The 24,094-nt window shown below is 42.5% G+C and overlaps 1 protein-coding gene across 3 annotated transcripts in view; it reads left to right on the top strand.

The window, feature by feature from the left end:
* Positions 1 to 24,094, top strand: part of LOC143989050 (cytochrome P450 2K6-like) — a 43,150-nt gene that overhangs the window by 16,267 nt on the left and 2,789 nt on the right. For 2 of the 3 annotated variants that reach the window (XM_077489056.1, XM_077489054.1), the window contains exons 5-8: positions 956 to 1,129; positions 3,830 to 3,971; positions 16,989 to 17,173; positions 17,416 to 17,557. In XM_077489056.1, coding sequence (XP_077345182.1) covers positions 956 to 1,129; positions 3,830 to 3,971; positions 16,989 to 17,173; positions 17,416 to 17,557 — 643 coding nt within the window. The remainder of the gene's footprint in view (positions 1 to 955; positions 1,130 to 3,829; positions 3,972 to 16,988; positions 17,174 to 17,415; positions 17,558 to 24,094) is intronic. The other variant, XM_077489055.1, reaches the window with a different exon arrangement.

Raw genomic sequence — 24,094 nt, 5'->3', positions numbered from 1 at the left:
CCAAAAAGTATATATTTTCTGAAAGCAACAGGCCCCTATAATAAAATGATAGTTGCAAAATTTTATGTTGCACTATTTGCAGAACTGTTTATCAAACGATTGTTAAGAACAAACAAAATAAAATACCCACTTCTTTGGGAAGTATAAAAGATGAGGTTGCATTGAGTAAATAGATGCTAAGCATGTCAAGCCACAGTTTTAAGATGCATGCAATTTTTCGACACACCATTTTAAGGCTTCAATGTATTAGGAGAAATATGGAGGCCATGCCACTTCTCACTTACTTTGAAAATTCTAGCTTTCTGGATGTCTCTGTCACCAGTGCTTTCCAGGTCATTGACCTGGAACATGAATGCAGCTAGTAAGAAAAAAAAGAACCCCACATGCTTGTCCCGGGTCAGAAGCTCTGAAAATATTGAAACTTATTAGCCCTTGTACACACGGTCGGACATTCTGACAACCAAATCCGTTGGATTTTGTCCAACGGATTTTGTCCTATGGATTTTGTCCAAAACACAGGGTCGGACAAAGTTGTCGGAAAATCCGATTGTACATAACGTGATGGCGTTATTTCGTTATGACGGAACTACGTTCAGGCTAGTAGCCAATAGCTTTGGTCTAGGAATTTGATCTGAGCATGCGTGGCACTTTGTCCGTCGGAGTAGGCTACACATGATCGCAGTATGTCCGATCGGAGCATTTTGCCTGAAAATGTTACCGGCAAGTTGGAAAAGTTGGTCCGTCGGATATTCAGACGGAAACAGTCCAATGGAGACCACACACAGTCGGAATATCTGACAAAACAGTCCGATAGGACACATTCCATCGGAATCTCCGACTGTGTGTACAAGGGCTAACGTAACAGATTTTGTAACCATGACCACAATAAAAAGAACATTGCAAATCCATCACCACTGCAGCCTAACAACTAAAGTATCTTTTTTTTTTAAATCAGATATATAATATTTTCCCATTCTTGGGATTTCTTCCTGGTGACCACAAAACTATTGTAAAGAATGTGGAGGAAATGTGTGAATTTATTACAAAAACATTCATAAAACATCTGAAGAACTTAGATGAGAATGACCAGAGAAGCCTCATTGATGCATTTCTTGTGAAGCAAAAAGAGGTAAATTTATGTCTTACAAATTATATCCACTAAGGTCTTTTCAGCCAGAAGTGCATTCCAAGGGTTTTCAGAAGATGAGATGTTGTGAATCTCTGGCTGTATATACAGTGCCTTGAAAAGGTATTCATACCCCTTGACATTTTCCACATTTTGTCATGTTACAACCAAAAATGTAAATGTATTTTATTTGTTTTTTATGTGATAGCTCAACACAAAGTGTCACATAATTGTGAAGTGGAAGGAAAATGATAAATTGTTTGCAATTTGTTTTACAAAAAAATATGTGAAAAGTGTGGCATGCATTTATATTTAGCCCCCTGAGTCAATACTTTGGAGAACCACCTTTTGCTGCAATTACAGCTGCAAGTCTTTTTGGGGATGTCTCTACCAGCGTTGCACATATAGAGAGTAACATTTTTGCCCATTCTTCTTTGAAAAATAGCTCAAGCTCTGTCAGATTGGATGGAGAGTGTCTGTGAACAGCAATTTTTAAGTCTTGCCTCAGATTCTCAATTGGATTTAGGTCTGGACTTTGGATCATTCTAACACGTGAATGTGCTTTGATCTAAACCATTCCATTGTAGCTCTGGCTGTATGTTTAGGGTCGTTGTCCTACTGGAAGGTGAACCTCTGCCCCAATCTCAAGTCTTTGTAGACTCTTAGCCCCTGTACACACGGTCGGACATTCTGCCAACCAAATCCGTCGGATTTTGCCTGTCGGATCTTGTCCGAAACTGTTGCATACACACGGTCGGACTAAGTTGTCGAAAAATCCGATCATTCAGAACGTGATGACGTAATTTCGTTACGATGGGACTAGTAGCCAATAGCTTTGATGTAGGAATTTGATCTGAGCATGCGTGGCACTTGGTCCGATCAAAATTCTCTACACATGATCGGAGTATGTCCGATCGAACCAGTTGGTCAGAAAATATTTCCAACATGTTGTAAAATTGGGTCCGACGGATATTCCGACGGAATCAGTCCGATGCATACCACACACAGTCGGATTATCCGACAACACGGTCCGATAGGACACATTCCGACGGATTCTCCGACCGTGTGTACAAGGGCTAACAGGTTTTCTTCTAAGATTGCCCTGTATTTGGCTCCATCCATCTTCCCATCAACTCTGACCAGCTTCTCTGTCCCTACTGAAGAAAAACATCTCCACAACATGATGCTGCCATTAACATGTTTCACGGTGTAGATGGTGTGTTCAGGGTGTTGTGCAGTGTAAGTTTTTGGCCACATATAGCGTTTTGCTTTTTGGCCAAAATTTTCAATTTTGGTCTCACCTGACCAGAACACCGTCTTCCACCTTCTCCTGCAAACTTCAAAAGGGACTTCTTATGGCTTTCTTTCAACAATGGCTTTCTTCTGGCCACTCTTCCATAAAGGCCAGATTTGTGAAGTGCACAACTAATATTTGTCCTGTGGACAGATTCTCCTACCTGAGCTGTGGATCTCTGCAGCAACACCAGATTTACCATGGGCCTCTTGACTGCTTCTCTGATTAATGTTCTACTTTCCTGGCCTGTCAGTTTTGGTGAACAGCTATGTCTTTGTAGGTTTGCAGTTGTGCCATAGGCTTTACATTTTCGGATTATGGATTGCACAGTGCTCCATGAGATGTTCAAAGCTTAGGATATTTATTTATAACCTAACCCTGCTTTAAACTTCTCCATACCCTTATCCCTCACCTGTCTGGTGTGCTCCTTGGCCTTCATAATGCTGTTTATTTACCAAGGTTCTCTAACAAATCTCTGAGGGCTTCACAGAACAGCTGTAGTTATACTGAGATTAAATCACACACAGGTGGACTCTATTTACTGGTTAGGTGACTTCTGAAGGCAATTGGTTCCACTAGATTTTAGTAAAGGATATCAGAGTAAAGGGGGCTGAATACAAATGCACACCACACTTTTCAGATATTTATTTATAAAAAAAATGTTGAAAACCATTTATCGTTTTCCTTCCACTTCACAAATGTGTGTCACGTTGTGTTGGTCTATCAAATAAAATCCCAATAAAATGCATTTACGTTTTTGGTTGTAACATGACAAAATTTGGAAAATTTCAAGGGGTAGTAATACTTTTTCAAGACACTGTATCTATTCACACTTTGGCCTATTTAAAAGCAAAAACGGCTAGAGGTCATTGAATGGGCAGTTATGCCCATTTCCCCTAAACATCCTTTTAGTCTAAGCAGATAATCTGCACGTAACTCAGGTCAACTGATGAACTGATAGGTGAGGAAAATTAGATATAGATAGATAGATGGATGGATAAAGCAGGATATCACATCAAAAAAATATTCTGACCCCCTACATATGGCACACCATGTATTTATCCAGTTTATCCATTTCCATAGCCGTTATCAATTTATAGACCCTTTTTCATATTGAACAGGGTTCAGTAGACTGAAACACATTATTCTAGTGTTGTGAGACATTGTGACAGAGGACACAGGAATTGATTCTGCATCAATCTGTCTCCATGCTACCTGTCCTGAGAGCCTAGTGTTAAAATGATATGGCACTGAGGTCCTGGTACTGTCTGGAACATAATGAACTAGACTGAACACTTACTATTTAAGCACCAGTGTGTTGGTTGGCGCATGCTACAGTACAGTATTTCACCACCAGGTGGCTGGTTACAGGGAAATGCTCACCATACTCTCTGTGTTATCACTTGCAGGAGGCTGGTAATCCTCATTCATACTTTCATAATGAAAATTTAACAAGACTGGTAAGGAACCTTTTCTCCGCGGGAATGGACACGACATCAACCACTCTGCGCTGGGCTCTGTTGCTCATGATGAAATACCCAGAGATACAAGGTAATATATATCTTAAAGTGGTTGTACACTCTTACATATGTCCAGTGGAGATGAAACAAATCCTCCTACATACGTTTTACCTGTTTATCTGCTGCCTTCTCTGTTCTACATCTGTGCAAAATGCAGCATTTTTGCAGCTTATCTGAGCTTCCAGAAAGCGAGGTGGGGGGGGGGCATGAAGTTACAAAGCTCAGTGAGAGCTGATTGGAGGGAAGAGACACACACCCTTCTCAAGGCACACAGAAAAAGAGCTGAGGCTGTCAAGCACAGGTTGTGTGCTGCAGCCCCTGTCACTTTTTTATCTCAAGACTTTTCAGAAGTGACTCATGCTGATAGCAGAGGAATGAGGCAGCAGAGAGAAATTACACCTAGTGCACTGGATAAAGACATAAAGTATACACTATAGAGGGCTATGCTTTGTTCATATTTCATGTCTGAGGTTTACAAACACTTTAAGGCAACAATTTGCAGTAGTTTGAAAATAATAGGCAAATAAATGTCTTTATCCGATCTGTCATAGACAGTATTTGCTCACCTTCCCTGTGCTTCTCCCACTGCTCTACCAAAGGTTCCCTAATGCATGAACACATGAGCGTTGTCATATGGAGATGGGGTTCTCAAAAGTCTTTGATGCTAGGCAAATACATTTATATCCATAAAGAGCATTAGACATGCTTTAGAATTCTGTCACACCACTGATGTTTGTGCTTGTGATTGATTCATATATCTTCAGGAAACCAGTTTATGAATTTGTCACAGGAGATGGCTGGCTCTGAGACGGGAGTATCCATTCTCAGTACAGCTCAGAAATGCTGAGCCTGATAAACTCACAAGCTCAGTTTTACTAACTTCCCTTTCCAGCCACTGCACTGAATCTGAACCCTATTTAACCACCTCCTGCCCGGGCTATAGCCAAAAGACGGCTACAGCACAGTCCTTAATTGCCAGGAGGGCGTCCATATACGTCCCTCCCGAGATCGCACCACCTGCGCACCCCCTGTAGGGGTGGCACTGGGCATGCTCTGTGATCAGCGAGTCAATGAGACCCTTACCACGTGATCAGCTATTAGCGAATGACAGCTGATCATGTGATGTAAACAGAAGATTGGTAATCGGCTTATTTTTCCCTCACACTAGCAGCATGAGGAGGGAAAGAAAAGAGTTCTGTCAGAGGGAAATTGGTCCTGAACAGGGAGAGCTGCCACCGCCTCATCTGTGCCCACCAGTATCACCCACCAGTGAATTACACTGCTGCCTATCAGTGCCCACCAGTGCAACCTACGAGTGCCCATCAGTGCTACCTATCAATGCCCACCAGTGCCACCTATCAGTGCCCACCAGTGCTGTCAATCAGTGCCCATCAGTGCCTCATCATCAGTGCCACTTATCAGTGGCACCTACCAGTGCCCACCAGTGCCACCTATCAGTGCCCTTTTGATGCCACCCATCAGTGCCACCCATCAGTTCCACCTCTCAATGCCCATCTGTGCCATCTATCAGTGCCCATCAGCACTGCCTTATCAGTGCCTATCCCTGCTTTTTCCCCTGGCCATAGAGCCTTTGGCATGTCTTATGGGCCTCTCCTAATGTTACTGGTTTGATTAGAGGAGACATGGAGGGAAAGATATCACTATATGCAGATGATCTTCTTTTTTCCATGTCCAATGTCTGTTCATCCCTGCCGGTAGTAATGGAATACATTAAGGAGTTTGGAAGGGTTTCCGGTTTAGGCAAAAACTGGGAGAAATCCTAGTTGATGCCTTTAGACCCTCTTCCAGATCCATTACCATTTACACGTTCTCATTTTAAGGTTGTTCTTCCATAAACGACTTGGGTATAACTATGTCTGACTCCCTACAGTCATATATTGTGGATAATATACTTCCATTACATATTAGATTCCAAAATCAGAGAAAAACCTAGATAAAGCTCCCTTTATTGTTAATAATCCGCATCAATGTAATAAAAATGATATGGATGCCTTAGCACCTCTATTTTTTACAGAATGGGCCGATTTGGATACCTATCTGGATCTTTATTAAGATTAACATCATATGTAGGCGATTAATATGGGGGGACAAAATCCCTTGTATCAAACTGGAAACTCTACAACATCCCAAAAATGCCAGTGATTTGGCAGTTCCTAATCTAGGGCTATATTTTTTCGCTTCCCAACTTCAGCATCTTGCTGGATGGGAGTCTGAACAGACACCCCTTTCTGCCGGACGATTATTCTCTTTTGCATTTAAGGACTGGTTTCCACTCTATGTCCCCAATAGTGCAAGAGGGGGTGTCTTGCTTGCTGATATGCCTAATTGTATATTAATCTGTAAAATATGGGATACAGTTAAAAAAATGCTGGGTGTTTCATATCCTACCAGATACACTCCTATATAGGAAAATGATAGACTTCCTCAAATTTCAGCCCTCAGAGGCTTTCAGAGATGGGGAAAATTAGGAGTAACAACTCTATCTCAGCTTTACGAGAATGGTATACTTAACTGCTTGCCGACCAGCCGCCTTCATTTTACTGCGGCAGATCAGCATGATCCCATGAACCGCTGTAGCTATATGTCAGCTTGCGGGATCGGGATAGCAGGCGTGCGCACACACCCGTTGCACTTTGGGGGTGCCGGTGCTCGTAGCCGACGATTGCGATGACCGCTGGCCACAAGCAATCGTGAGCATGAGGGACAGAACACAGAAGTGTGTGTGTAAACACACAAATCCCTGTTCTGTTCTGAGAGGAGAGACAGATTGTGTGTTCCTATTAGCTAAGAACCCCGATCCGTCACTTCCTCTAGTCAGTCCCCTTCCCCTTCAGTTAGAATCACCTCTCAGGGAACACAGTTAACCCCTTGATCCCCCCCCGAGTGTTACCCCTTGACTGCCAGTGACATTTTCACAGTAATCAGTGTATTTTTATAGCACTGATCGCTGTATAAATGCCAATGGTCCCAAAAATGTGTCAAAATTGTCCGATGTGTCCGCCATAATGTCGTAGTCATGATAAAAATCACAGATCACCACCATTACTAGTAAAAAAAATAATAGTAATAAAAATTCTATAAATCTATCCCCTATTTTGTGGATGCTATAACTTTTTCGCAAACCAATCAAGCTACGGTTATTGCGATTTTTTTTTTACCAAAAACATGTAGAAGAATATATCTGCCTAAACTGAAAAAAAAAATAACTTAAAAAAAAATGAGATATTTATTATAGCAAAAAGTAGAAAATATTGGGGGTTATTTACTAAAGGCAAATCCACTTTGCACTGAAATTGCACATGGAATTGCAGTCGCTCTAAATCTAAGGGGTAGATCTGAAATGAATGGAAGCTCTGCTGATTTTATCATCCAATCATGTGCAAGCTAAAATGCTGTTTTTTATTTTCCTTGCATGTCCCCCTCAGATCTACAGTGACTTTACTTCCAAGTGCACTTTCAACTTGCAGCGCAAAGTGGATTTTCCTTTAGTAAATAAACCCCATTGTGTTTTTTCAACATTGTCGATCTTTTTTTGTTTACAGCGTAAAAAATTAAAACTGCAGAGGCGATCAAATACCACCAAAAGAAAGCTCTATTTGTGGAAAAAAAAGGATGTCAGTTTTGTTTGGGTGCAACGTCGCACAATTGCGCAATTGTCAGTCAAAGCGACGCAGTGCCGAATCGCAAAAAGTGCTCTGGTCAGGGGGTAAAATCTATGGCAGACATCGGGTCTGGTGGCGCGCACTCATGCCATTAACCTGGAAGTGCAGGATCAGGTGTATATAAATTATTCTGCACAGGGGCAGCCCTATAGCAGTAAATCTGCTATGGGGTGCTCATAGAGCAGTTAGATTGCAGATAAATTACATTTCCTGGACACTTTGTCTGTTTGTAAATATCTAAATTAGAACTTCATCTTAGATGAGGATCTGGTGTAGATGTTAATGTAAAAAAAAACAGAATGAATTTTAAGGGGGGTCCCATGTAAAAGACATGAAAAATGTGTGGGATCTCAGCCAAATTCTATATCAAACCCTTATCTAAGCATGCAACGTGGTAGGCCATGTAAACCTTGCCAGGCCCCATGTCCTTAACATGGGGGGAGTTCTTTACCAGGGAAAAAAAACCTTCAGACAAAGTATCTTTTCCCCATGTAGCTAATGTTTGCCTAAAATATTTTGATTCACCTCCTTCAATTTTTCAATTAAATAATGTTGGGCAGGAGGGTGGTGACAGAGCCAGCCACTAAGAGAATTTTGTCTGATTCTTCAAGAACTGGCAAAAATTCCCATAGCGTATGGCCAGTTTAACACATAGCTTGTTTTTCTTCTCGTTCAAGTTTTTATTCGATTTTCAAAGTACAATAGAAAGTTTATAACAGAACAATGACAGTTGTAAGAAAAATGAGATTACAAATTCCGTGTACAGTGTTTCATGAATACAGAGAAATTGGCATATGCCTGCCTTTAGGACTGTTTGGTGGCACAGCATGCAATCCATAAGTTATGTCTTAAATGAGGAGATCATAATATATAAATAATGAATAATGAATAATAGGTATGGGCGAATGGTTTGGGCCGAGTAAAAGTTCGGGCCAAACTTTGGTTGTTCTGATGTTCAACTAACATCGAACAATATGCGGTGTTCGGGGAAAATTCGAAAGCTGCCGCGGTTAAAGTCTATTGGACACTAACATAAAAAATCAGTCTATGGGCTCCCTCCTGGCAAATTAAATCCATGCTGCAGCCGTCTTTCGGCTATAGGAGGCAATGGTATAAAAGAGATGAAGTCTTTTATGTGGCAGTATAGTTGCCTGGTGAGGAATAGATAGAAGAGAATGTTTAACCACTTAAGGACCGACTCACGCCGATCTACGTCAGAAGAATGGCACGGCTGGGCACAGGCATGTACAGGTGTGTTGCCCTTTAAGAGCCCAGCCATGGGTCGCGCGCACACCATCGGCGGGGCACTTGCGACCCGGTCCTGAGCTCCGTGACTGTGGCCGTGGGACCCGCGGAACCCACGGCCCCGATCGCCACGGGTGTCCCGCGATCGGGTCACAGAGCTGAAGAACGAGGAGAGGTAAGTGTAAACAAACCTCTCCTCGTGCTTCCTAGTGTGGCTGTTACTGATCGTCTGTTCCCTGTTATAGGGAAAGACGATCAGTGACGTCACATGCAAAGCCACGCCTCCAACAGTAAAAAAACACACACACACTTAACTCCTACAGTGCCCCCTAGTTAACCCCTTCACTGCCAGTGACATTTTTACAGTAATCGGTGCATTTTTAATCGCACTGGTCACTGTATTAATGCCAATGGTCCTAAAAATGTGTCAAAAAATTGTCCGACGTGTCCGCCATAATGTCGCAGTCACAATAAAAATCGCTGATTGTCGCCATTACTAGTAAAAAAAAAATTATTAATAAAAATGCCATAAAACTATCCCCTATTTTGTAGACACTATAACTTTTGCGCAAACCAATCAATACACGCTTATTGTGATTTTTTTTACCAAAAATATGTAGAAGAATACGTATCGGCTAAACTGAGGAAAAAATGTTTTTTTTATATATTTTTGGGGGATATTTATTATAACAAAAAGTAAAAAATATAGAATTTTTTTCAAAATTGTCGCTCTATTTTTGTTTATAGCGCAAAAAATAAAAATGGCAGAGATTATCAAATACCACCAAAAGAAAGCTTTATTTGGGGGAAAAAAGGACACCAATTTTGTTTGGGAGCCACGTCGCACGACCGCACAATTGTCAGTTAAAGTGACACAGTGCCGAATCTCAAAAAGGGACCTGGTCCTTTAGCTGGAAAATGGTCCTGGACTTAAGTGGTTAAACTTTCCCCATCCTGAGGGGTGGAGCACCATGACGTAGGAGGTGGGTATTCGGAAGCTCAAACCTCCCGATGACCACGCGTTCTCCCTCTGCCTTCTCCCTCTCCGAGTATGACATCGCCGCTCCTCTGTAAGCCACCCCACTAGCAAGTCTCCGCCAGCTGAGAAGGTTCGGCGGAAGACACAGATACAGAGGAAGAGGGATGATTGTTCCAGTGGAGTCTGAGGCGGCGGTAAGCTTTGCAGTGGAGAAGTAGAGGTATACAGTGACGCTGAGCCATATAGGGGTAAGGAACCCAGGAAACCAGGAAGCTGCACTCTCCCATCCTATTTGAACGAGTGAGTGAAGTGGGGGCACATTATGAATGGCTCCATCCCCTATCATCAGACTGGGTGAGTGCTGTATGCAGCTGTTTCTGAGAGAATTATTGCTGGTGAATCACTGAGGATATATTATTGCTCACTTAAGTACCTTTAAACGGCCAGAGACAGTAAAATATGGAAGTAAAGCTGATGGGGGAAAAGTGAGCCAAGTGAGCATAGTGAATATTGGTTATTGGAGAAGCAGTTTGACCTGACCTGAAAGGTCTAAAAGGACATAATAAGAACATGTTTCTATGAAGGTTTGACACCTCTGAGCGATACATGTGGTCCTATTGCTGCAGTGGAACTTTTGTGGTTTTATCTCGGATCTGGAAGGCGGATAAGCAGAGGAATGGCGAGGCCGGACGACATCTATTGCGTTGGGCCTAAAATGTGCTCATAATCTTTATCAATAATAATCAGTATTATTGGAGCAAGATTGAGAAAGAGGACAATTAATCTGGCCCCCCCCCATACCTCCGCCCATTATACCTTGGTGTTAAAGCTCTAGTAATTAATGATATATGAACATGGACAGAGTTTGAAGTGTTAAAATAAGGTGGATCATTTATAGCGGTGGGAACGCTAGGGGCATAAGTGGTGGGGTACATTATAATTGATTAGAGTTGGGTTAGAGGGGTACAAGTTAGGAGGCTGGTCTACAGGGATCATAGATTTGGCAATACTCTGGTCTTCCTGTTTTTTTTTTTTTTGCTCTAGAGTTTTATAGATTCGGAGAAGGGTAAAATATTACCAACATGAGAGGGAAAGCGGGCAAAACAAATAAACAGATCCCTCCAGTTTCAAGCCCCGTAGGAATTCAGAAATATATGGCCGCCAATTATAGTATAAGAGAAGAGGAGACCGGGAGCCCTAGAGCGGAAAAATCACTTCGGTCTGGACCTAGTAGACAGAAAGGGGAAGAGAGTAGAGGGGTGAAGAATACCATCACAAAGTAAACAGAGACAAAAAAAAACGGAGTAAACCCACAAGGTAGTGATACAAGGCAGAAGGGACCCCAAGAAGGGGGGGGGGGTAAGCATAGAGGAAGGAGAATTAGCCTCAGGAGGGCACGTTCAGACCCCGCCCCTAGAACAAGTACTGCAAATAAGAGAGATGCTTTTGGGGATTTTCTCGAGAATGGAAACTTCCTTAAAAGCGGAAATTGCTACAATTAGGGCAGATATTGGCCAAGTATTGGGGAGAGTGGAGGAAATTGAAAGTAGAGTAGAGGCCCATGAGCAAAAGATAGAAGAAATACTAGGGCAGGTAACAGCTCTCCAGAAGGGAAATAGAACACTTATGCATAAGTTAGAAGATTGGGAGAACCGGAGTAGAAGAAAGAACCTATGAATAAAAGGACTCCCTGAAACTCATAGTAATTCAGCGCTTAGAGGAATAGCCCAACAAATATTTAATCCTCTGCTAGATAAGGAAGCCTCAGAACCATTAAGAATAGACAGAATACATAGAACGGCACGACCCCCAGGATTAATATCAGAAGCCCTGCGGGATGTAATAGTGAGATTTCCTTATGTTGAGGAAAAAAGCAGGTAATGGGAAGAATTAGAACACTACCAGGGGTGACTTACAGGGGCGCGGAACTGCAGATTTATTCCGACTTAAAACCTTGAAGCTTGATAGGGAAGAAAGACGTTCTGCGGTTCTGCGCTTCCCGGAAGACCTTCAAGAATTTTGTGATCGTTTAGATATAAAACCCACCCCACAGGTAGACTGGGAAGATGATATGGGGGAGTCATGGAAAAGACCCCAAAGTAGTGGGGTTTACGAGACCCGGGTAAGGTGGAAGGAGAGAGGAAAGGCCAATAACCCATGAAGTTAATTTAAATTAAGGAACATATGTGGAAGGTCGGGATGGAGGGGGGGTAGGGCTGGGAGAGGTCTCTGACGGACATAGGTGTGAACCCCAGGGATACTATGGGTGAGAGGCTACCACAAATAATGGTCGACCAGAACCATAGAGATAACGGGAAAGAGGGAGTCCTGCCCAGTCTTTTGAGATGTTCCGTTATAGGACAAGGGGGGGGGGGGGGGGTTCAGGGGGGGAGGGGAGTTTTTTGTTCTTTTTTGTTTCTTTTATTTTCTTTGCTGTTCTACTTTTGGGCTCTTACTCGCTCCTTCCATAGGTTTAGTAAGAACAGGTTCCACTGGGTTCACTGGACGCTCCAAAAAGAGAGGGAATTAGCCAAGTTCTAGAAGAGAGGTATGGTAGTAATTAATGTAGTTACCTATAATGTAAGGGGCTTAAATACAAAAAGGAAAAGATATAGATAAATAATGAACTACAATATTTGGAAGCAAATATAGTATACCTTCAGGAGACACGTATAACACACACCTCAGGTATTAGATTAAATTTGGTTAATTTCCCGGTGTGGATCTATGGGGACTCCCCTTCCTCTTATTCCAGAGGTATAGCGATAGGTTTCGGTAGAACAACAAGGTTTGAATTAGAGGAGCGACTAGTGGACCCAGAGGGAAGGTACCTGTGTATAAAAGGTATATTGTATAATATGAAATGTACAATTGTAAATGTTTATGGTCCGAATAAGAAATTTCTAAAGAAAGTGCTAAATAAAATAGAAGGTTTCAAGGAGGAGAAATTGATAATAGCAGGAGACTTTAATTGGAGTATGGATCCTAAAATAGACACTAGAGGGGGAAGGGAATCGAACCTCCGAACATAAGCAGAGAACATTTCTAAGGGCTTTAGCTACCTATCAATTACAAGATACCTGGAGGGTACTCCACCCAAGGGATAGGGATTATACCTGTTTTTCCCCGGTCCATGGCTCCTTCTCCAGAATAGATTATATTTTTCTGGAACACCAGTTTTTGTCGGCACTTAAGAAGGTGGAAAAAAAAACCAATAACGGTGTCAGACCACGCATCAGTAAAAATTCAGCTGGAGATAAAGGAAGTTTGTAGGCCGGGGACAAACTGGAGGCTTAACGAATCATTATTACAGGACAGAGAATCAGTAAGTAGGATTGAGCAGGAGGTGGAACAATTCTTTAGACTGAATGATACCCCAGGAATCTCCAGCCCAATATTATGGGAACCACATAAAGTAGTAATAAGAGGAGTATTAATAGGGATTGGAGCAGGAAAAAAGAAGGACAGGGAAAGAAGGAAAATTCAACTGTATGAGGAAATACAGAAACTGGAGCAGAGTATGAGACCAAAGGGGATCCCGGAAACACAGGACCTAATAATGAAGAAGAGGGACCTAGAGGAATGTCTAGAACAGGAGAGGAAGGCTGCTTATCACATCCTTGATAAGGAAAGATATCAATGGGGAAATAAATCAGGTAAATGGTTGGCTTGGAGGGTGAAGGAGAAAAAGAGTAGAACTTTTATTTCAAAAGTGAGAGATAGGGAAGGTGAAGTACAAAACATGCCGGAGAATATAGTGAATATGTTTCACTCATACTATAGTGCCCTGTATAATATAGGACAGCCAGATAGTGAGGAGAGTAGGGCCCGAGAGGAAATAAGGGATTATCTGAGGGGGTTAGACCTACACAGGGCTACGCAAGAAGAAATGGAAGCATTAGAAGCTCCAATTTCAAATGAGGAAGTTGAGAGAGCAATTAAAAATACAGTTGTGGGAGGATGCCCTGGCCCCGACGGGTTCCCGATCGCATACTATAAGAAATTTCGAAAACAGCTAGTGCCAAAATTGTGCGACTATTTTAATGTAGTGGGGAGGGGAGAACATTTTCGAGAAGAGACACTTCTGGCGCATATAGCTTTGATTCTGAAAGAAGCAAAGGACCCTATGGCAGTTGAAAGCTATAGACCAATCTCACTATTGAATTCAGATATTAAACTGTTCGCAAAAATGATCGCGAACGATAAAAGCTGTATATGCCAGAGGGGAGGGATAACGCATTGAAGACCATAATGCTAATACAGGAAGCCATTAGACAGGGGGCCCCCACTGTACTCATGTCAATAGATGATGAAAAAGTATTTGACAGGGTCAGTTGGGGGTTCCTTTTTGAAATGTTGAAATACTGTGGAATAGGAGAGAGGATGAGGGGATGGATAGAAGCTCTTTACTGTCACCCTAAAGCCAGAATAAGAATCAACTGGACCCTGTCTTGCCCCCTTGAACTTTTTAAAGGGACAAGACAGGGTTGCTCACTTTCCCCACTTCTGTTCATAATAGTATTAGAACCCCTCTTGGTGGCTATCAGAAAAAAACAAGATATCCAGGGAATACGGGTGGAGGGGAGGGAATACAAGACCGCCGCTTTCGCAGACGATATTCTGCTCTATATCTCTAATCCTAGGATCTCTATTCCGGGGATACTGAAGGAACTTTTAAAATTCGGAAAACTTTCCAATTTTAAAGTGAATATGAGCAAATCTGAAATATTAAATTTAAATTTAGAACAGAGTGCATTTCAAATTAAATTACCCTTCAGGTGGTGTACGAAAGAACTTGGTTACCTGGGAATAAAATTGACAGCGAAGATGGGAGATTTGTTTGAGGTTAACTATATCCCTCTCCTGAATAAAATTAAAAAGCAATTAGGTAGGATTCAATATAAAGCTCTTTCATGGATGGGGAGAATAAATGTAGTTAAGATGTTTATTTTACCAATATTTACATATACATGCCAAATTGTCCCAATCCCATTACCACAAACGTATCTTAACAAATTAAAAACCATGATCATAAGATTTATCTGGAGAAATAAAGCGGTGAGGATTGCTTTCGATATTATAGCCAGAGGTAAGGAGAGAGGGGGGCTTATCGTTTTATCATGAATAACGGACTGGATTCATAATGAAAAGGGCAAGGATTGGGTGGAATTAGAATTTAATTTAAGTAAAAATAAAATAGGAGAGTTAATATGGATACCGTCACGATATAGAGAATTAGGGGTTAACACAGGTATATTGACAAAAAATTCACTTTGGGTTTGGGACACAATAAACAAGAGATATAATTGGGAATATAATTCACCATTAATCCCGTTACTAGACACAAAATTCTTTAGACCAGGGCAAGAGGAATATATATATATTTTAATATGTGGGCTAAGAAAGATAATATTAGATTACAGGATGTTATGGAAGGAAATAGACTATGCACATATGAGGAAATTATAGGGAAGTGGGGACATAATGCACCGGACACTATTTTTCCCAGTCCTTGCCACAGCCATTGAGGGGAAAGGAGCAACTTAGACCTCTGGAGAAGCTACTAGTGAGCCGTCAAAAATATACAAAATTCTGATAGATACAGTAGATCATGAATACCCTGTGTACTTAGAGAAGTGGGAAAGAGAAATAGGTCCTTTAAGTAATGATGAACAGAGAAGCAGGATTATGAGACGAACTTACTCAGTAGCCAAAGATATACAAACAAGAGAGATGTCATACAAACTCCTAGCAAGGTGGTATATAACCCCACAGCAAGGGAATAAAATTAGTAGAGAGAATCCCTCAATGTGTTGGAGAGGCTGTTCGGTGTTGGGAACTTTTGCACATCTGTGGTGGGAGTGCCCCAAAATACAGACTTTCTGGGGGAAAATAATTGAAGCTAGTTTTAAAGTAACAGGTGAAAAGATCAGGAGGGGCCCATGGGTTTGTTTATTCCATGACTCAGAAAAGGGGGAGAGAGAGTATGGGAACTCTCTGATCCCTTGCCTACTGAATCCTGCTAAGGCATTGATACCGCGAAGATGGAAAACTCAGGTACCCCCAACAATGAAGGAGTGGGTAGAAAGATTAGAAAGAACAAGAAATATTGAAGAGACAATATATAAGTCAGAGCATTCAGAGGAGAGGTACCAGAATAGGTGGCGACAATGGCTGCAATTTAGAAAAACTGAAAACTATCTGAGGTTACTCAAAGGTTAGAGAGATATAATGAAGGAAGGATCGAGTGAGAGAGGGGTGGGGGGATATTGGGCCCCCCCCCCATTATCCCCCCACCCCTCTCTCACTCGATAAGGGGTAAAGGAACTATTCAATATAAGAATCTGTTGTATAGATGGAATTTTTTGTAAATGAGTTATATTTAATAATCTTTGAAAATAAAGAATAATAATAAAAAAAAACTTTCCCCAAGGCCAAGTTCTGGCTATGTGGCTTGGCTCAGTTTTGGGGGGGATTGTTGAACCAATCTATTCCTGGTGGCTCTGTAGCTAGTAGGTCACAAATTTAGGTTTCAGTGACCTACTTTTCTAGTGCAGGTGACCTAAGTAGCCATAGGGTGGGTAGAGCGGGAAGGTTAAAGGTGCCGCAGGTGGAAAGGAGGGGAATGAAAGGGTCAGATGTGAGAGTATGGGGAATGGGGAATGACAGAGGGGGAGGAGGTCCTGAGAGCCAGCTGTGAATGGTGAGTAATGGTGTAGTGGGTATCGTTCACCCTTAAAGCATTAATAGCGAGCAGTCAAAGCCTGGGGGAAGGCTGTAGTTGATCCAAGGGTTCCAGAGTTTCTCGAATTGGATACTTTGTCAAGAAAAATTACTTCAGTTTTAGCATGAATCATTGCCTGTGTTACTCTTTGTTTAACTGATAATATTGATAATTATTTTGCTGTAGAGCAGGAATTTGAATTGATAGCGTGTCAGTGCTTGTGGTTTGCTGTTCAGGAGAGATATAGTCGGGTCAGGTGGTAAGGTTACATTGAACATGGTGGAGAGGATATGGAACACTTCAGATAGCTTGTTTTTCTTTCATAATATTTGGTTATCAAGTAAGATGACAAAGCAAAAAAAAAATAACTGTCAAATATTATCTTTTAATCCTTTTACTTTTTCTTATTACCTCCAGGAAAAGTGCAACAAGAGATCTCCAAAGTTGTTGGGTTAGCACAACCTACGTACAGCCATCGTGGACAGATGCCTTATACAAATGCCGTCATACATGAGATCCAGAGGTTTGCCGATCTTATACCCCTCAGTGTCCCTCATGAGACAACTAGAGACGTCACTTTTAGGGGATATTTTATCCCAAAGGTAGCTATTTTAGATCCTGTAAAATTCAATTGTAGGCTACTAATACAGCATAGAATTAAAAGGAAATTGTGATTTTACTGAGGACATCATTTTTCAGTTGAAACCAGAACAGTTTTATGATTATAAACTGCACAAAATGTTCTATTTAAAACAGAGTTGTTCTTTAAATTAAACCAGAAGAGTAATTATCTTACATAATAAAATTTACAGTATATGTTAGAGTTATTTTCTATTTATTTTAGGAAACCTATATCATCCCTCTATTATCTTCTGTATTGCGGGACAAGACGCAGTTTGAAAAGCCTGATGAGTTTTACCCAAATCATTTCCTGGATTCTCATGGACATTTTGTAAAGAAAGATGCCTTCATGCCATTCTCTGCAGGTTTGTATATCTTTCTGCTGCATCATCACAGATTTCCCTCATTTCATAATATGGAAATGGCTGTGTAACTGATCAATACAATCAGATCTATGTACACAGAATTGTTCTCTAATGGAGCATATGTGATTAAAATCTGTCCTTTTGTTTATTATAAGTTTACTTTTGGCCTAGTAAAGTCACATTTAAACTAGTATCCCTGATGTACTCACATAGCTAATAGGAGAGAGTCTTCATCTCTGAGTAATAGCTGTCTCACACTTATTAATATGATCATACAAACCTTCATTCAAAATAAACTGATCAAATAAAAAAGAAAAATCACAAACCAAAAACCCTACAATTGTTTAATTTATTGAGCTCTCAAGTCAATCAGATAATCAGGAGAAAGCAGGGTTATACACAGGTAAGTAGATTCAATGGACCAGGTCACAGGAATACAGGCACAAGTTGAAGACCGTTCAGCAACTGCTCATGGTGCCAGACCAGTTTAAATAGACCACAGGGCACGCATGGTAATTTGTATGCACATGTGCCATATGAGCATAAGCCCACACTGGTTTTCTGGTGCTGGGGATCTGGTTTACCATACACAGCTGTGGCAAAATTTTGTTGATTGCTTCTGACTAGGGATGAGCACGGTGTTCGATTCAAACCCATGTTCGAATCGAACATCGTCCGTTCGTCCGTTCGTCGAAAACAGAACTTTGTGGGCCGTTCGCATCAAATTTGTGTGATACGAACGGCCCACAATGCACTGTGCCAGTCGCAGTGCATTGCTGGCTGATGATTGGCCAAGCATGCACTGTGACCCTGCATGCTTGGCCAATCACAGTGCTGGCAGTGGGGAGAGCCATAATTGGCCACAGGTTGGATGGCTGTGGCCAATTATAGCTCAGGGGGTTTAGTACACGCCCCACACTATATAAGGCCGCCAGCGCGGCGGCCTTGTGTAGTGTTTTGCGGGGTTCATAGAGAGAAGGATAGGCAGAGACAGTGTCAGCTGTGCTTTACTTCTTTAGATAGCACTGTTACAGTGAGTGTAGTGTTCAGGGAGAGAGCAAGATAGGCAGGGACAGTGTCAGCTGTGCTTTACTCCTTTAGATAGCACTGTTACAGTGAGTGTAATATTCAGGGAGAGAGAAGGATAGGCAGGGACAGTGTCAGCTGTGCTTTACTTCTTTAGATAGCTCTGTTACAGTGAGTGTAGTGTTCAGGGAGAGAGCAGGATAGGAAGGGACAGTGTCAGCTTTGCTTTGCTTCCTAACCTAGCGCTATTACAGTGGGTGTAGTGTGCCTCCTGCACAGCATACACCTGAATCTACCTCCCCTCATAGCTGGTGTTGTGTAGTTGATTTGTGCAACACAGGCATCTGCCTAATATTCAGTCAGTGTAGTGTGCCTCCTGCACAGCATACACCTGAATCTACCCCCTCGTTGCTGGTGTTGTGTAGTTCATTTGTGCAACACAGGCATCTGCCTAACATTAACATAACATATTTTGGGTGCGGGATTGCCCTTAATATCCATACAAGACCGAAAGGGGCTGGTAATGGGCTGGGCTAGGGGGGTGATGGGGTAGCCATGCCATTTTTCTCAAAGATTTTTCTCCATATTGCCAGGACAAGACATTACTTAATAATTACTTAAAGCTTTAATAGCCGCAAGCAGTTTTAAATGGCTTTTTTTCCTTTACAAATATCATTTTGTGCAGGGACTGTTCTAAACATAGGAAACACGTGCCACTTCACAGTCATACTTTAGACACCCCCCAGGTACGATATTTAAAGTAATATTTCACTTTTTTTTTTCACTTTATGCATCATTAAAATGACAGCTCCAGAAAAAATGTCAGTTTTTAAAACTTCTTTTTGCATTGATACATGTCCCCTGGAGCAGGACCCGGGTCCCCAAACCCTTTTTAGGACAATAACATGCATATTGGCCATTATAATTAGCACTTTAGATTTTGAACGTTCGCGTCCATTGTAATTAATAGGGTTCTCATTTTCGTGCAAACTTTCGGTCCGTTCGCAGGTTCTGGTGCGAACCGAACCGGGGGTTGTTCGGCTCATCCCTACTTCTAACATTCTATGACATGTAGTCACTATATCCTGTGAGTAGGCACTGTTGTGTCACACATTTTACAGAGCCTGTCTTCTGAACTACAGAGATGATGAGAGGAGGAGTATTAGGAGGTAGAGTCAGTACAGGAATCATAGCTTGAAAGTAGCAAGTTACCATGGGAGAGGTAGTCTTAGAAATTAAGTGTGTAACCATCCCAGGAGAATTTGCAAAGAATGCAGGGAATCCAGGAAGTTGTGCAAATAGACAGACAGCCAGCAGACAGGCAGATCTAACTTACTGGGCACTTAAACCCCCCTCAGTCCCAGACCAATTTTCAGCTTTCAGCGCTGATGCACTTTGAGTGACAATTGCGCGGCCATACAACACTGTACCCAAATGAATTTTTTATCATTTTTTTCCCACAAATAGAGCTTTCTTTTGGTGGTATTTAGTTACAGCTCGGAGTTTTATTTTTTGCTAAACAAACAAAAAAAGATGCAAAAAAAAAAAAAAAAAAAATCATGTTTTAATAGTTTGTTATAAAATTTTGCAAACGGGTCATTTTTCTCCTTCATTGAAGTGCGCTGATTAGGCGGCACTGATAGGCTGCATTGGTGGGCACTGATGGGCTGCATTGGTGGGCACTGATGGGCTGCATTGGTGGGCACTGATAGGCTGCACTGGTGGGCACTGATAGGCATAGTTAAGGCGGCACTAATAGGCACAGATAAGGCGGCACCGATGGGCACAGATAAGGCAGCACTGATGGGCAAAGATGGGCACAGATAAGATGGCACGGATGGGTGGCACGGATAAGTGGCACGGATGGGTGGCACGGATGGGCACTGATAGGTACCACAGATAGATGGGACTGATGGGCACTGATAGGTGGCACTGATAGGTGGCTCTGATAGGTGGCACTGCTGGGCACTGATGGGCGGCACTGCTGGGCACTGATGGGCGGCACTGCTGGGCACTGATGGGCGGCACTGGGGTGCAGCACCTGAGGCAGATTTTGGGTGGCACTGTGGGTGGCACTGCTGGGTGGCACTGTGGGTGGCACTGTGGGCACTGCTGGGTGGCACTGTGGGCACTGCTGGGTGGCACTGTGGGCACTGCTGGGTGGCACTGTGGGCACTATGGGCACTGCTGGGTGGCACTGACAGGGGGGCACTTACTTTATTTCAGGATGGCACTGCGGGTGGCAGGTGGGCACTGGCAGGGGGCAGGTGTCCTTTTAAATTGCTGGCCGTGATCGGGACTGATGTCCCGAACACGGCCGCCGGCGATCGGCTTTTTTTTTTTCTCAGCGCGAGGAGGAATACTAGCCGATTACCGGCTCCGTTTTATCACATGATCAGCTGTCATTGGCTGACAGCTGATCACGTGATAAGGGGTCGGGATCGACCCCTTACACGGATCGGTGATCAGGCGAGTCTCACGGACTCGCCGATCACAGAGCGCGCCGCGCGCGCCCCTCAGGGGGCGCGCAGGCCGCTCGTAACCGGGACTACGTCAATAGACGTAGTCCCGAAAATGTGGGTCCGCGCTATTGCCGTCATTTTGCAATAGCGCGGATCCCAAGTGGTTAAGTAAACTTATATTGGATTTTCAAATATAACTATTGTTTGTATTGATATTACAATGCTAATGTTATAAAATGAAAGTGTAAGCTGTGACCATAGAACTCCTTTAACTAGTTTTGTACCAGAGCATATTTTTTTACATTTTTTCATACACGTTAAAATATATATTTTTTGCTAAAATGTAACCTAAAACCATCCAACGATTATACTGTATATACTGTATTGTATGCAGTACTTTGAAAGAAAATGTACTGTACAATACAATGTTGGCAGTTGCAATTTTTTGGTCACACAATATTTGCGCAACTAGTCAATCTATATTTTCAGGATACCCAATACCAACGTTTTTGGCAAATTAAATACGGGGTTGCATTTGCAGCAAATAGATATATCAAACGCGTCAAGCTATAAAATTGCATGTGTTCCTTTAAAATTGAAAAAATACAGTATCCCAAATTGAACATTAGCAAGGCTGTAAAAAACTCAGAATTATCAGAATTATTGCTTTCAATCCAATGTTCACAGAGATACCTAATATTTGTTTTGCAGTTTCTATTTACCGTCATGTGTGTGCCCTGTGTACTCATTTATATTCACATTTGTGCACAGGGAAGCGTGGTTGCCTTTAAATGTTTTTGTTATTTTTATTAACTGCCTGTCCACTGTAAAATATGCCCAAGTGGGACAAGCGTCATTCTAAGGGGACATGTTAGTAAGTCCACCAGCTTGAGTCTCTCATGCACACCCTTGGGCATGTAGCAACAAAATCTGTAATTGCTGTGTCCTGTGAACACATCAGATTACAGATCAGGGTGCGGACCAATATGACTAGACCTGCACTGTGACTAATCACAGCGATCACAGCAACAGTAGTAAACAATGGCTTACTTTCATGACGCCATTGTTTACTGCTGTGATCTCTGTTATTTGTCTCAGTGGTCACATAGTATAACGCCACTTATATTGGCCCTGTACCATGTTATCGCTGTTTCCATAAACAGCGATCACAGTAGCAATCAATGGCTGCATGAATGTAGCCAGACAGTGTTAGAAATTATTGCTTATATAGTTCTCATGATTGTATAAGCAATCACAGTGTGAAATAAATGAGGGGGGGGGGCATTATGGTGTGGGGTTGTTTTACAGGGGTTGGGCTTAGCCCCTTAGTTCTAGTGAAGAGAACTCTTAACGCATCAGCATACCAAGACATTATGGACAATTTCATGATCCCAACTTTGCGGGAACAGTTTGGAGATGGCCCTTTCCTGTTCCAACATGTCTGCATACTAGTACACACAGAAAGGTCCATAAAGACATGGATAAGTTAGGTTTGGGTGGAGGAACGTAACTGGCTTGCAAAGAGTCCTGACCTCAACCCGATAGAACACCTTTGGGATAAATTAGAGTGGAGACTGCGAGCCAGGCCTTCTCGTCCACATCAGTGACTAACCTTACAAATGCGCTTCTGGAAGAATGGTCAAACAATCACATAGACACACTCCTGAACCTTGTGGACAGCCTGCTCAGAAGAGTTGAAGCTGTTATAGCTGCAAAGAGCGGGCCAACGTGATATTTAACCCTATGGACTAAGACTGAGATGCCATTAAAGTTCATGTGCATGTAAAGGCAGGCCTTCCAATACTTTTGGAAATATAGTGTAATATAGTGTGATGTAGCGGTATCCTCATAAGGGCTGCTTGTGGTCTGTCTATTACCCTGCCCAACCAGGCACACAATTTCAAGCATTCAGAGACATGAAACAGTCCTTGCACTTCCTTTTTGTTTTTGGTATTTATTGGTATACTCACAGGATATACGATCTTCATCTAGCACATCATTTGCTTGCACTTCCCGGAACAGCTACCACTTTGCAGGGAGGGACTGTAGGCTCCTATGGTGTAGCAAAAATACGGTAGTCCTTTTTGCTAGCTGTCCTACATGTGGCTACTGCTCCCAGCACCACCTCTTCAGGCACTGCCAACCCTCCTGGCTGCAGCTGCCCATTTCCAATGCCCATGTCACCACAATCCTCCTGACTGGCTCTGCACCCATCCCAAACTGTTCCATCCCAGTCCTCTCAGGCATGCCTCCCAGTCCTCCCGACTGTGTGAACACTCACCAGCCCTCTTGGCTGCCTCTGTGGATCTCCTGGAGACTTGCCCAGCAGAGTTTGCCTGCTGTCCACTCTTGCTCCTCCTGTGCCTCCTGGTCAGGACACCTCTGTGGGTTGTAAGAGGGCCCCCTCCACACCTGAGCCCAGGCCCAAGGTCACCCCCCAGACTGGGGAGCTCCCTCAAAGGCCACGACAGCCTAAAACTCCATCTCTAGCTTCCACCCGATACCAACTTCTCCCCAGCTGGACTGACCCTGGGTATTTAAGGAGGGCTTCCCCCTGCCAATCAATTTTGGGGATTGGTCAGGGCTCCCCTTAACACCCCAGACATCTCCACCCCACTTCTCCTCCTTACTTTCCAGAAGACACTAGAACATTCTGGTCAGAAGTGGGAGGTCTTAATGATGCTACATGCGAGTCACCCAGCTCCACTCTGAGTCACTCCCTACCCAGATCAAAACACACCCAGGCAAAACACAAGCAGATCAAAACACACCCAGGCACCCAGCCAAGCCTGGAAATTTACCTACTTTCACAAAACTCTAGCCATTCTACTTCTAGCACACTAGAGGGTGCTACAGTAATATACAATGATTTGGGTTATTTTTACAAACGAAATGTAGCAGATACATTTTGGCCTAAATTTATGGAGAAAGGTATTACTTATTTGCTAAGTTTTTAACAAAAAAAGTGCAACCTATTTTTCAAATTGTTCTGTTCTTTTTTCCTTTATAGAGAAAAAAATGAAAAACCCAGTGGTGGTAAATTGACAGT

This window comes from Lithobates pipiens, unplaced genomic scaffold (assembly GCF_037356315.1).
Source record: "Lithobates pipiens isolate NorthernLeopardFrog02 unplaced genomic scaffold, aLitPip1_a1.2 Scaffold_18, whole genome shotgun sequence".
Taxonomy (NCBI): Eukaryota; Metazoa; Chordata; class Amphibia; order Anura; family Ranidae; genus Lithobates; species Lithobates pipiens.
The sequence above is the reverse complement of the archived record's forward strand: the minus strand, read 5'-3'. Positions and strand labels throughout refer to the sequence as shown.